Source organism: Sebastes umbrosus, chromosome 18, assembly GCF_015220745.1.
Source record: "Sebastes umbrosus isolate fSebUmb1 chromosome 18, fSebUmb1.pri, whole genome shotgun sequence".
NCBI classification, from domain to species: Eukaryota; Metazoa; Chordata; class Actinopteri; order Perciformes; family Sebastidae; genus Sebastes; species Sebastes umbrosus.
Window position 1 is genome coordinate 6,170,470 of NC_051286.1, and position 12,757 is coordinate 6,183,226.

Consider the following 12,757-nt stretch of genomic DNA (forward strand, 5'->3'; position numbering starts at 1 on the left):
GACAGGAAATGAAAAAAAAATTGCTTGGGCAACATAATGCAAATGAATAGTCCTTTGATATAGTAGCATTACACTGCCCAAAGTCTGCACAGCTGAACGCTGGCCAAAAAGCTGTACTCTATATGCTTCCTTTTATCCAAAGATAAAGTGAATACAGCTCTCGCTATCTGTGAGGGGCAAATGATGTTAACTGCATTAGACTGCACCGAAAATACACCCAGATTAACTAACGTGGATGGTATAAAACACCTGCCCTCCCCCTCATGTTCCACACTAATTACTCATAAGCTCACAACAACAGCCATACAAGCTAGCTGGCTCACTCGGAACAAGACTACACAGAGAAACGGACATTATTTTAATGATTTTTAAATACAAAACCTGTGTGCAAAGCAGGGTGTGCTCCTAATAACCCTTACTGTACTGCATTTTAGCAATATAACACATTTGTTTTGCTTTGAAGGAGGAATACAGTTTGACCTCTTTTGAGTTGCTGTTAATGGACTTGAACCTGTGATCAGTGATGATCTGCAATTAATGTCAGGTACACACTACACAAGCATCAAGCCTATTTTGGGCCCGATTCCCCCCTCTCGACAATCAACAGCTAAAGGCTGGCCCACACTACAAGATTTTTCAGATCTTAACAGATGTTGAAGATGTGAGAGAGCCCACACATGTTATGTTAAATTTAACAGTTTTGTTCCTATAGTATGTGGAGAGCAACGATGTGGCCAAAACAGCACACCACACACTAACAGATTAATTCATGAACAACAACAGTCCTGACTCTCAAAACCGAAAATCTTGCAAAATCTCTCGCAATCAAACGTGACTTTAGTGTAAACTAACATGGCAGACGACGAGCAGGAAGAATTAGCGATGTTAGTTTACTACGTTATACTGAAAATTCATGAAGGATGGATGGATGAAGTCATGGAGACACGTTCAATAAACACTTTGTTGTGTTGTTGCGACAAATTAACAAGTTGGTCGTCCATTTCTGAGGTCCATCTTACTTCTACTTTATGCTTCAGGTTTTGCATTAGCTCATGACAGCTGTGGTTGTCCTTCCTTCTTCAGTCAGCTTGGTTCTCAATTGGCTATCGTTCTTTCCCACGTGACTGCGTCATCGGCTGTCCGCGGGGTTTCCCACACACAACAGGATACCCGGTCGTAACAGTTGAATATGTTTAATATTTATGATTTGAAATCGGTGCGGCCAGGATGGACTTCCGAGCCGATCAGGGGACGTAAAAAACACACATACCTCACACCACAGGAATATCTGGACAGATAATCTTTAGAACCATCAAAAAATCGGGGCTTTGCTGGGTACACACTATACGAGAATCAAGCCGATTTTGGGCCCAATGAGAAGATTGACGTCAACATCATCTGTGTATGTCAAGCATAAACGAGTGTACTTCCCAAAATATCAGACTTATAATATTCTGCTGCATCGTGACGTCTATCAGACGTCAGTACTAATACATACAGCTGTTTTTGTTTCATTGTCTATTTCTGTATGTAATTGCCTGTGTGTTTTCTCCCCAGGTCTGTTCCCGGCTGTGCTGAACCTGGCGTCCATGGCAGATATATCCACTAATGCTACCTGTGGTTCATCGGGTCCAGAGATGTTCTGTAAGCTGGTGGAACATGTACCAGGCCAGCCCGTTAGAAACCCTCAGTGTCGAACTTGCGACCAAAAGAGCACAAAACCATTTGGTAAGATGTAATGGAAAATTACATTGTATGTACTGATGTCTCTTTATGCAACAGTGGAAAGTTACTGTCTGGGTGCTCTTCGTCTCATGTAGTGGGAAAGTACTGAGTGTTGACTTTTACTGGGACACTGTTTGGGTAAAACAACTCTTTATCTGTGCAAAACAACTCCTTTTCTCTCAGTCCCTGTTGTAGATTTCTATATAGTCACATTGTAATAATCTCCGGCAGCGCACTCTTCTGCAGACTTTGTGTGACTCTGTATAACCAGTGCCTCTTCTTGCAAGAATAAAATACAACAAAGACATTTCATCTGTTTGGGATCTTGATTTCAACGTTCATTAGGACTCATCTTGGAATACTGAAAGAATTTCCATTACAAAGAGCACACACAAGACTTATAGGCCTGGTGATTACAACAATTAATCATTCTAGATTAGTTAATTAGCGGCAGAACCGGCCAGATGTTATCCAATCGTTTTGTCTGAAATGATCATTACTGAATGAACTGAGGGATCAATCGCAACATGACAGGATGACAATACAAAATTAGCCTGCGATCATAATTCAAACAGCCAACTAGACGGTCAGTTATTTAGCCAATCATTGATCAGTTAACCTCATGAAACCAACCAATCAGTTAGTCAGTCAGGCAGGCAGACTGTCATCAACCAGCCAGTCAGTCAGTTAATGAGTCCAGTTAGCTTTAGTCAACCAAGCTGAGAGGAAAAAGAAGGTTTGGATATAGTGCTGCAAAAAGGAGCTTGAAAGCTTGAAAAGAATGAGATGGAAAGATCAACTGAGACCATAATGGTCACTTTAAAAAACCTCTATCTTCCATTATGTGATTCTTGTGTGATTCTTTATGGAGAAACTCAGTTTTACAGATTAAATTAACTAATCGATGTGTTAGTCGACTAAGAATTTCTTTGATCGAGGACAGCCCTTCTTGTAATGTAAGAAATGTATATTCAGTTTTCTTTCTTTGCCTCAGAAGGAAATAGGACTAAAAAAAAACGAGGGAAGAGGAAGGATGCTGTTAGAAAGAGAGTGAAAGTACTTTTACCGAATGAAATACATTTAGCTCCCTCATTTTTCTATCAATAGTTGCCATGTTTTTTTTTAACAGAAATGTCACACATAAGTAGCTCGGTGATTGACAGCTGCAAGTCAACCTGAAACATCACATCTTCACTTAAAAAAACTCTCTCTCACATCCACGTAAACACCCAAACCATCCCGTACACACAGCCATCCCTAAAACTTCTGCATAAGTGACCTTTGCTATGTGATAAACTAATAATGTGTTTTCTTCCTGTTCTGTGGAAGCTATTGTGTGGAATAGTAACAGCGGCCAGGAGTAGATTCTGCAAATAGGGTGACTTTTTTTTTTTTTTTTTGACTCAGAAGCGAAATAGAATCATCTGAAATGGAAAAGAAATCTATTATTCTTTATTTTACAAGGTAGAAAAATGTGCTTTTGATGTCTGGCCCTTGAATGGTTGAAATGCCAGAATTTTATTAAAAAAAAAAAGAGTGGAGAGGAACATTTTCCCCCCTCAACGCTGGATTCAACGATTTCTATTAACTTATTAAATATCTAAAATATATGTTTTTCTCTCTCTCTTTGTTTGTGTGTGTACAGAAAAACATCCCATAGAATATGCCATAGATGGGACTAATCGCTGGTGGCAAAGTCCGTCTATCAAGAATGGAATGGCGTACCACTACGTGACTATCACTCTGGACTTAAAACAGGTAAACACACACACACAAACCTGTAATACTATACTTGTGAGGATATTGTTCCCTAGAGGCTTACCCCAACCTTAAACGAATGTTTCTGAGTTTCAAACATCCACTCCCTGTAGCATTGACAGCTGGCTCCTTCTTCACAAAGACTGACAGCTGTGGTCGGCTTGGATTTATGTTGTTTGGATTTTAATGGTGACTCGTCATTACTGGAATCCACTGTAACCGCCATGAATCAAACGTCAAACCGCAGCCTCCACTGTCTGCGACGAAGCAAACTGCAAACCTTTTCTGTTTTATCAAGTTTGTCCTTCATTTCTGATTCTCGGTGACGTCAGGAGAATTTCAACTCTGATAACGCTGAACGCTCAAGTTGAAACGTTTCAACTCGTACGGATGTGTATTTACATCTATTTGTGAAATCCGGTGCAAATTCGCTTCCATTTGCGTCTTTCCATTGACTCTGTGATCGCACCACGCAAAAAAAATGTGTTTCATGTTTGCTCTGAACACACCTTAAAGAGACGAGGAACTTCATAAAACTTTAACACATTTGGAAGATGGAAGGACAGTTGGGGGTAACACAGAACACAGAACCCGAAGATGCCCACAGCAGTCTCCGTGACGTCACTCATAGGTTTCTGAAGAGCGTAGAGAAGAGTGTAAAGCTCAAAGTGGGCGGCTCTGGCCGTTGCCAACTCCCGGTTAATCCAAAAATGGGGAAAAGAGATGGAGCGTCGGTGGAGCTGAGACGGGCCCGGGTGACACAGCAGAGCAGAAAGCTTGCAGCTAGCGACCTCGTACGGCACACACCTGTCACTCAAAGCAGCCACACCTTGAATCATGCCGAACTTTAAACCTTAAAGGGCTCATCTTCAGGTTCATACTTGTATTATGGGTTTCTACTAGAACATGTTTACATGCTTTAATGTTCTGTCTGTCTGAATATACCTGTATTCACCCTCTATCAGAAACGCTCCGTTTTAGCGCATTTCAACGGAATGACAACGGAATTGCGTTGCTAGGAAACAGCTTGGGTCCATGTTTACTTCCTGTCAGCTGATGTCATTCACATCCACTGCAACAGGAAATAAACTGGGACACATTAAGAATTTTTACATTTAAAACTGTAAAATTGTCTAAATATTGTAGATTTGTGACATCACAAATGTACAGAAATCCTGACGGCTTGTTTCAAACACACAGTTTCTGAATACGGGCTGTGTGTGTTTATCTGTGGATTGAGTGTTTTGATACTTTCACAGTATTTATATATCACTTAAACCTGCTTTATAATATAAAAGACATGAAAATCTCACTTTTTACAATATGGTTTATGATATGGCCTGTAGCTATATCTCATAGCTTATGAAATGTAAAAAAAAAATGCCCTCTTCTCTTTTAAAAAATTATAAATTTAATGGATTGGATTTGGATTTGAAGTGTGCACAAAATAAAATTTAGGTAATCAAATGCACACAACATTGGTCCCAATGCTGCCTCTCTTGAGTATATTTTTATATGTTGTCAATCCCATAGTAATTAGAGCAATTAGTTAATCATATAAAAGATGTGTCTTTGTGGAAATTAAGCTACCTACTGTTATTACAGCAGTGCTGAAATTAGTTAAACCAACTTTGCTATCAATCATTTCATGAGCTCGCTTGTCACTCTTTAAATAATTGGGTTTTTGATTTTGGAGGCTTGGCAGGAATCTGGGTGATTGAGGGGCTGTGTACTGGCATGGGATGATTTAGGACATCTAGTCTAGTTTAGAAACGTGATTAAACAGATTACACCGCACAGTATAATTATATAGATGTCTTGAGAATAAAACTAATGAGGGTGAGAGATTTTAGTTCATGAGAAGCCCTCTGTTCATTAAGAGAAGCCTGTGAAAAATTGCTTTTAAAGTTAAAACAAATTAATATTAGATGAATAAAAAATGCTAATATTCCAGACAAAAATGCAACAATGAGGACAAAAAAGCCAAATTAGCAATAACTACTTGACATCACATATAAGTGAATGTTGCTTGAGCACATTTTGTCAGTTTTGTCAACTTAAAGTACATTTTTGTGGTCTCATACTCCTACTGCTTTTCGAACGTTGTAAGGTTGAATCTGGGTCAAGATCTTTGTCACTCTCCCGTCTTTTCTGTCTCTGTTCACAATACGCTGCAGAGATGCCTTAAATTTATCAAAAAAGTAGATTCTAGAAAAGGAATCTGGGAAGAAATGATGATGGAACAGCAATGAGGGACAATGTAGGAGACATACAGAGAAAATAGAAATAAGAAACCGAGAAATAATCAGTGCAGAGGGATATAAATTGTTCTGTAAAATGTGAATGGGTGAATAAGAGGTACATTTTAAAGTGCTTCAGACAAAAGTGCTGTATAAATGCTGTACATTATTGTTGTGTAACACCATTTTACAGGCTTTTCTGGTCAAAAAATAGATATATTACTTCACCTAAAAGCTTAAACCCAAAACCTGAAGCCAGTATTTAAGCATCAAAACGGTCTTTCAGTATCTCTCTACATTGCAGAGGTAGACCTGACAAAGTCTAAAAATGCATGAAGATGCAACAGACCTATGTTAATCTGCTGCTGCAGTTTATACACCATGGTTAAAGGTTGTCTATTTGATATCCAGAGCATTAATCTAGCAGCAAACAACTATTTGCTATGTAAAGATATAGAGGAGTAATGTCTACCTGAGCAGAGAATTAAGTCACTCTCCCTCCGTGTGTGTTGTAACAGGAGCTTTCTCTGTGCTTTGTTGATATTGCCAGGTCATTGGTGCATTGCTCTGTACTGCTCTCTTACGGCGGTTACAGCTGATAATCCCGACTGATGGCGCAGACACGGAAGCGTAGCACCCACCCTCCGGTTCTCGTTCATGTTAACACTGTTAGCTCTGTTAGATGCTGTCTCCATGTTGAGAGCCATGCGGAGGCAATAGAAAGGCTCCCAATCTCGCATTTAGCACCTTTAAATAAAGAGTCAACCAGCTACAAAATAGCATCGTCTTCATACTGCCACATCGTGAAACAATTAAAATGGAAAAACATTTGAAAAATTGAAGTGACTAAGTCCGCAAAGAAAAGAAACTCCCAATTTTTTGCAACTGGTTTAATTCACAAAGAGCAGAATCCCAAACACACACATCTGTTTCCTCATTATTGTAATCTTTCTATTTTATATTAATAACTTAAACACACAGCCGAAACAGATAGCTCATTGTCAGTGCAGTGTGTTAGAGTAAACAAAAGGAGACCAAAAGTTATAATAAAAAAACAAAGTTTTGGATTCTGTCTTTGAGATTTGAATACTAATGTGAATATTGGACTATTTCAGGTCAGCCTCCTATTATTCATATGGAGTTTAATTTGGAGGAAGAGAAAGAGAACATAAAATAGTAAGAGGTAAAACTGAGGGGAGCTTTATTTATTTTTTGCCAACCTTCACATGCGTAGAATATAATTCTATCTCTGGACAGGAAGTAAAGGAGCAGCCATCTTGACATGTTAATGACTTCAGGCCCATCAATCACAGCTTTCACCACTGTGGACCGCTGCTGCAGAATATATATAAGCCCCTAAATAGTCCCAAAAACACACACACACACACACACACACACACACGTTTCACACCTGTCACTGTGAGTGGTACGGCCAATGAATGCATCTGCCTGGTTACGCACCCACATACACACTTTGTCACTCACTCACTTCTGACCTTAATATGAGTGTGTGGAGCAGGAGACTGGCATGTACACACACACACACACACTCACACACACACTATTCTTGCTCTTGCATAGAGATGTGCAGAGAAATGAATGAAAAAAGAAATGATTATAAATGCTGACAGCTGGATAAAGAGTGTGAGAGTATGAAAAAAAACCCCTCTTGTTCCATTTGTCACGAGCAGGTTCTTTAAAAGCTTTTTAATACCAGCATACTTTTTCTCAATGACCACCTACCGGGCCGTCTCAGCTCTTACAGTCCTCTTCATCATACAATGGCCGTGTTTGACGTGCTCACAGCGTTTTATTATGTGTATTTATTTCCGTGAAAAGCCTGTCTGTCTTACTATAAAGCAGTAATCGTTAAGGTTTTCATTTGACTAAACGCTCCTCTGTTATTGTCAATTGAAAAAAAGCTGTACCTGAATCAAAATTTGAAGGGATTTGGCTGTTCAATATGAAGATTTGTCTATTCGTTCCTTTTTTTCTCCCTCCGTGGCGATGCGCTGAGACAAGCTCTTGGTCGGCCTGGAAAGGCCCGGGGGTGAAGGTGACTTGCGGCTCCGGTTGTGAGCTTTACAGCACCCCTCTGCCCGGACGTCGCCACTTCCTGGGGTCATGGAATTAGTACTCCCTTTGCCTTCTCTTCCTGCGGGGAGGGATGGCCCCCCTGCTACCGGCGCGACTGTCAACCGGGGCGGACTGTCTTCAGTGCGTCAGGGTCTGCAGCGATGTCACCAACCCACCCGACCCGTCTCGAAACACGGACCCTGTCTCGTTTACCATGTTTTGTGGGTGTGACTTTCTTGCTGTGTCATCTCCATTCATATCTACACTACAACCAGTTTTCTAGAGCTCAACATTTTTACAAGAGCACAAAGTTCTTCATAGATCTAGCCTCTTAATTTTGTTCTCAAAGTGCATCAATATAATGTAGGCTAATGCACACTGACTGACAAAAAATCATCAACAAAACTAAGTGAGTGCTCGACCTGGAGCGGTCACCGACAGATGATTCGACTTTCAGGGGGCAGTTCTAATTTGCTGTTTCCGCCCATGAAAAACCGTCAATCTTCAGGATTATCACTTTACTATTACAACTCATTCAGTGTACCATATACGAAGTGATGAAGGGTTGTTTGGATGGTGCAGAGTGGCACAACGTGAACACACAGGGCCAAATGTAAATGTTTTTTTTAACAGTTAACAGTTGTCTATAGTTAATCGTGATTAATCACACATTTTTATCTGTTCAAAATGTACCTTAAAGGGAGATTTGTTAAGTATTTAATACTTTTATCAACATGGGAGTGGGCAAATATGCTGCTTTATGCAAATGTATGTATACTGTACCCAGGTCAGAGGTCAAGGAACCCCTTTGAAAATGGCCATGCCAGTTTTTCCTCGCCAAAATTTAACGCAAGTTTGGAGCATTATTTAACCTCCTTCGCGACAAGTTAGTATGACATGGTTGGTACCAATGGATTCCTTAGGTTTTTTAGTTTCATATTATGCCATTATCTTTACTCTAGCTTTAAAACTGAGTCTGGTTCAACCTAAAAATCGCAGGTTGTGTTGTGCAGCCCTAGAAAAAATAGTTCAAATACTATATATATTCTCAAATGTTTGGACACGAAACAGGCTTTACAACCAACTTCATCGAAGAAGACTGAAAACGATCCTTTCATCACGTAACTCAATTAATTAAATCAATTTTGTATTGATCAAAGTTACGGTAGATCGACTGTCTACTCACTGCCAATAATGTCTGTGCGTGTATGTGTTTGTGTGAACATGTGCACCCTTCAGTGAGTGTTTTGTGTGTGTATATGTGTGTGAGTCTCGATCAGTCCAACGGAAAGCTATTTACCCTCCAGTGTGCGCTGAATTTCCCCTGCGACCTCAGTCATCTCACTCAGAAAATGACAGTGGGACTGCGTGTTGTGTGTGTGTGTGTGTGTGTGTGTGTGTGTGTGTGTGTGTGTGTGTGTGTGTGTGTGTGTGTGTGTGTGTGTGTGTGTGTGTGGTTATCGCCTGTGACATCACCACCCTCATTTCCTTTCTTGTTATTGTTGAGCCTCTCTGGATGGAAAGACTAAATAATGAGAAAGAGTGGGAGCCCAGGGTCCATGTGTGTTACCCTGTCTGTGTTTGTGTGAAAGACATTTGACGTCCGTATATGTTCTTCATCATCTTTTTAGATGAATTCTTGAATTGTAATTTTGCATCTGACTTGACAAGTAAAAGTCTCCTATAGAGACACGTTGAAGAAGGTTGAAAAGCACTTCAATGATGAAACCTTAGTTCCCAAATTTTGGTTATTTTTAAGGTTTCATTTACAAATTTAAACTGATGTTTTACACTCTTTTTATTTTTCTAATTATTGGGCTGTTGTACCTACAGTTATTCCATATCAAACTAAAAGTTTTCCAGCTGTGCGTCTCCAACGTGTGAAGTCTTGAGTTGCCCTAGCCTTATTCATTAGTATGCATATAGATGAAGAAATTATTAGTAAATGTATGAGGACCACTTCACCATGAGGGGTTAAACTTGCCTCGCCGTGGCAACAATCTTCTGTCAGCTTGAGACGTTAAATTGCAGTTATTATGGAAGTGCTGCGGCCACTTTGATTGATGGACAGTTTGTTCAACGTGGTCAAATCATGCGGCGGCTCTGCTCTGTGGGGGCGGGCCGAGAACCTGGCAGAGTGATCGCGGGGCCTGAAAGAGGCTGTCAGTCAAAGTGCTGTCATTATCCACAGCCCTTAAATACCTCATACAGACGGACGGACACAAAGACTACCATGAATGCATATATGTCACATGCAAAATTACTACCTTGAATTCACCAGGAACTTGTTCATGCACACGCATGCAGTTGGAAATGATTTTTCTTTTTTTAGGTACAGTGTGAACATAAACTGTTTGAAGGAACAGTATGTAACAGTTCAGGGGATCTATTAGCAGAAATGGAATATAATATTCATATTTTCTTTAGTGTATAATCACCTGAAACTAAGAATGTGTTTTCGTTAGCTTAGAATGAGCCTTTCATATCTACATAGGGAGCAGGTCCTCTTCACGGGGACCGCCATGTTACTCCTCCATGTTTCTACAGTAGCCCAGAACGGACAAACGTGGTTTTATGTTACCTCGTTACCTCCAGCCGCTGTCTGACTTCCGTTGCTCATAAAGTACCACGGTTTTGAACTCGGCAGCTCACGTTACTGCAGTCTTGGAAAGGGAGGAGTTAGCAGAAGGTTACTCAGTCGGTTGCAATCTGCAACCACACCACTAGATGACGCCAAATCCTACACACTGTACCTTCAAGCCAAAATATTCAAATGAGTGATTAAAATTCGTTAGCTCAAACAGCACCATAAATTACATTTATATAATCACAATAACAAAAAATATATTTTTTACATTTTTTTAGGGTGATGACGTCACAAAATATGACGACGCTTCATTCGTAAAACCTAAATAGAAGCTTTTAGTGTTAAAAAACAACAACATTTGGTACAATCTTACCTATAACCAGACCAATGAGCTATTTATTTACATTTATTTGAATATCCAGATCACTGAATATTGCAGCTTTAAACCTTCCTACTCTTCAACTGAAAATCATCACAGTTCAATTTACCACAGTCTACACTCAGTTTCTTGCTCAATGACACCTTAATAAGGCAGATGATTGAGCCTGGAGTCCATCGGTTCTCGAAATCAACTCTTATAAGGACTCAGTGAAGCTTTACCTATCATGGTTATAGCTTTATATCATATACTATATGCTTGGATGAAAGCGGCATATACATCTTATATGAGACATTTTGTGTGCTAAACATTTCCCGTTGTAAATTGCCATGGTTAACATATCTCAAACTTTTCTTGACTTTTTTTAGTTTATGTTATAATTAGGAATATGAGAATAATATGTGGTCAGGGCTTTTAATGCCAGAAACAATAACTTTATTCATAACAGAGAGAAGGTAAATGAAACATCTGCTGTAGCCAATGAAACTTTGTTGGTCCATGTTTGACAGTATAGCTCGGGCCAAAGCAAGAGTGTGGGAGATATTGCAGCATCTGGTGTTTTGTGCAGACTAAAGCCTATTTAAAAAGCTTAAGGCTAAATTACGACCAAGTCTGTGAGCGAGCGTGTTTGTGTGCACATTTGTACTATTTGTGTGTGTAACTGTGTTTTTGGCAGTTCAGATAGAGAGGCAGACGTAAAGAGAATAGATTTCAATTGGCTGTTACACAACGGGACGTCTCTCAGTTTCATCCAGAGGCTGTTGTCTGTACAGTATACGCTGCAGCCTCTCCACTCTTTAAGCCAATGAAAAACACAATCATTTTTAATATTTCATATTCTGCAATTTGGTTAGAAATTTGAACTCCATTCTAATGTGTTTGCTGCAGAGCTGTCAAGAGACTGCCGTTCAAAAATACTGCAGCATCTCTCCCCAAATTGTTTTTAGTGGCAGCTCAGTGGCAAAGCAGAGCGATCTTGCGATGAGATGACTGTGTGGCTCCAGTGAATATCTCCTGCTTGTTTGCCTGCACTAAGATTGGCAGTCAGGGATGCTGGATGATTCACACTATTTAGAACTGGGCCAAAAGCTACTTTATTAGTCCAGTGAGATGTTAACACATTTTCTCTTGAAGTGACGGTAAATTTTAACAAGTCTGCATACCAGGCCTGTTGCTCTGGCGGAACAGCCACATGTGTGTCTGCATGTTTGTTTATGTCTGAATCCTCAAAATGATTCAGTTTCATGTTTCTTTCTCGTTAATTATTTTTGTCTCATTCTGATCTTATTCCACTTTGTTTCTGATCTGTCTTTTGTGTGCTAATCCTGTTATAATTAGCTGGAGTACTAACTGGAAGTGGGGTTCGATGCCAGTTTATCAGGCCAGAGAAATTTTAACACGTTGCCATGTGAATGGCCTGTAAACACCAGCTGTTCAGTAAAACCACTGTCACTGTGTGGCCAAATCGTGCCGAGACAAAATGGATTCTTCACGGTCCATTTGATTGTGGGCAACCCGACCATACTGGACACAGGGCTTAAATGGACTGATTGAGCATTAAAATAAACATTTTAAGTGCTCATTTGGCTGCTATGCTCAAATATATGTGGAAGAAGTCATTCCCTGGCATGTCATAACTATTTCCTGTCAAATATGTAAGATTGCTCCAATGAAATGCTTGAGAACTGTTTGGAAATGAATATTAATTTTTGTGGTTTGGAGCATGGGTGCCCAAACTTGAATCGCTTGGAGGGCCAAAACTAGAACTAAATGGTCAGACTCAGGCCAAAATCAAATGCCTACTGTATTGTATTGTTAAGATACAAAATGGTACTAGGATCCCAAGTTCCCCTAATTGAATTTTCTTCTAGCTTTTACAATTTAACCCCTTAAGACCCACCCGCTGAATACAATTGGGCTCATTCCTAGTCATACCCAATGTATGCAGTTCCAAGATATAATAACACATTTATACTGCATTCAAATAACTGC

At 39.8% G+C, this 12,757-nt stretch overlaps 1 protein-coding gene across 9 annotated transcripts in view; it reads left to right on the forward strand.

The window, feature by feature from the left end:
- lama2 (laminin, alpha 2) overlaps positions 1-12,757 on the forward strand; it is a 222,887-nt gene that overhangs the window by 42,633 nt on the left and 167,497 nt on the right. For all 9 annotated transcript variants that reach the window (XM_037750093.1, XM_037750096.1, XM_037750095.1 and 6 more), the window contains exons 2-3: positions 1,558-1,728; positions 3,371-3,483. In XM_037750093.1, coding sequence (XP_037606021.1) covers positions 1,558-1,728; positions 3,371-3,483 — 284 coding nt within the window. The remainder of the gene's footprint in view (positions 1-1,557; positions 1,729-3,370; positions 3,484-12,757) is intronic.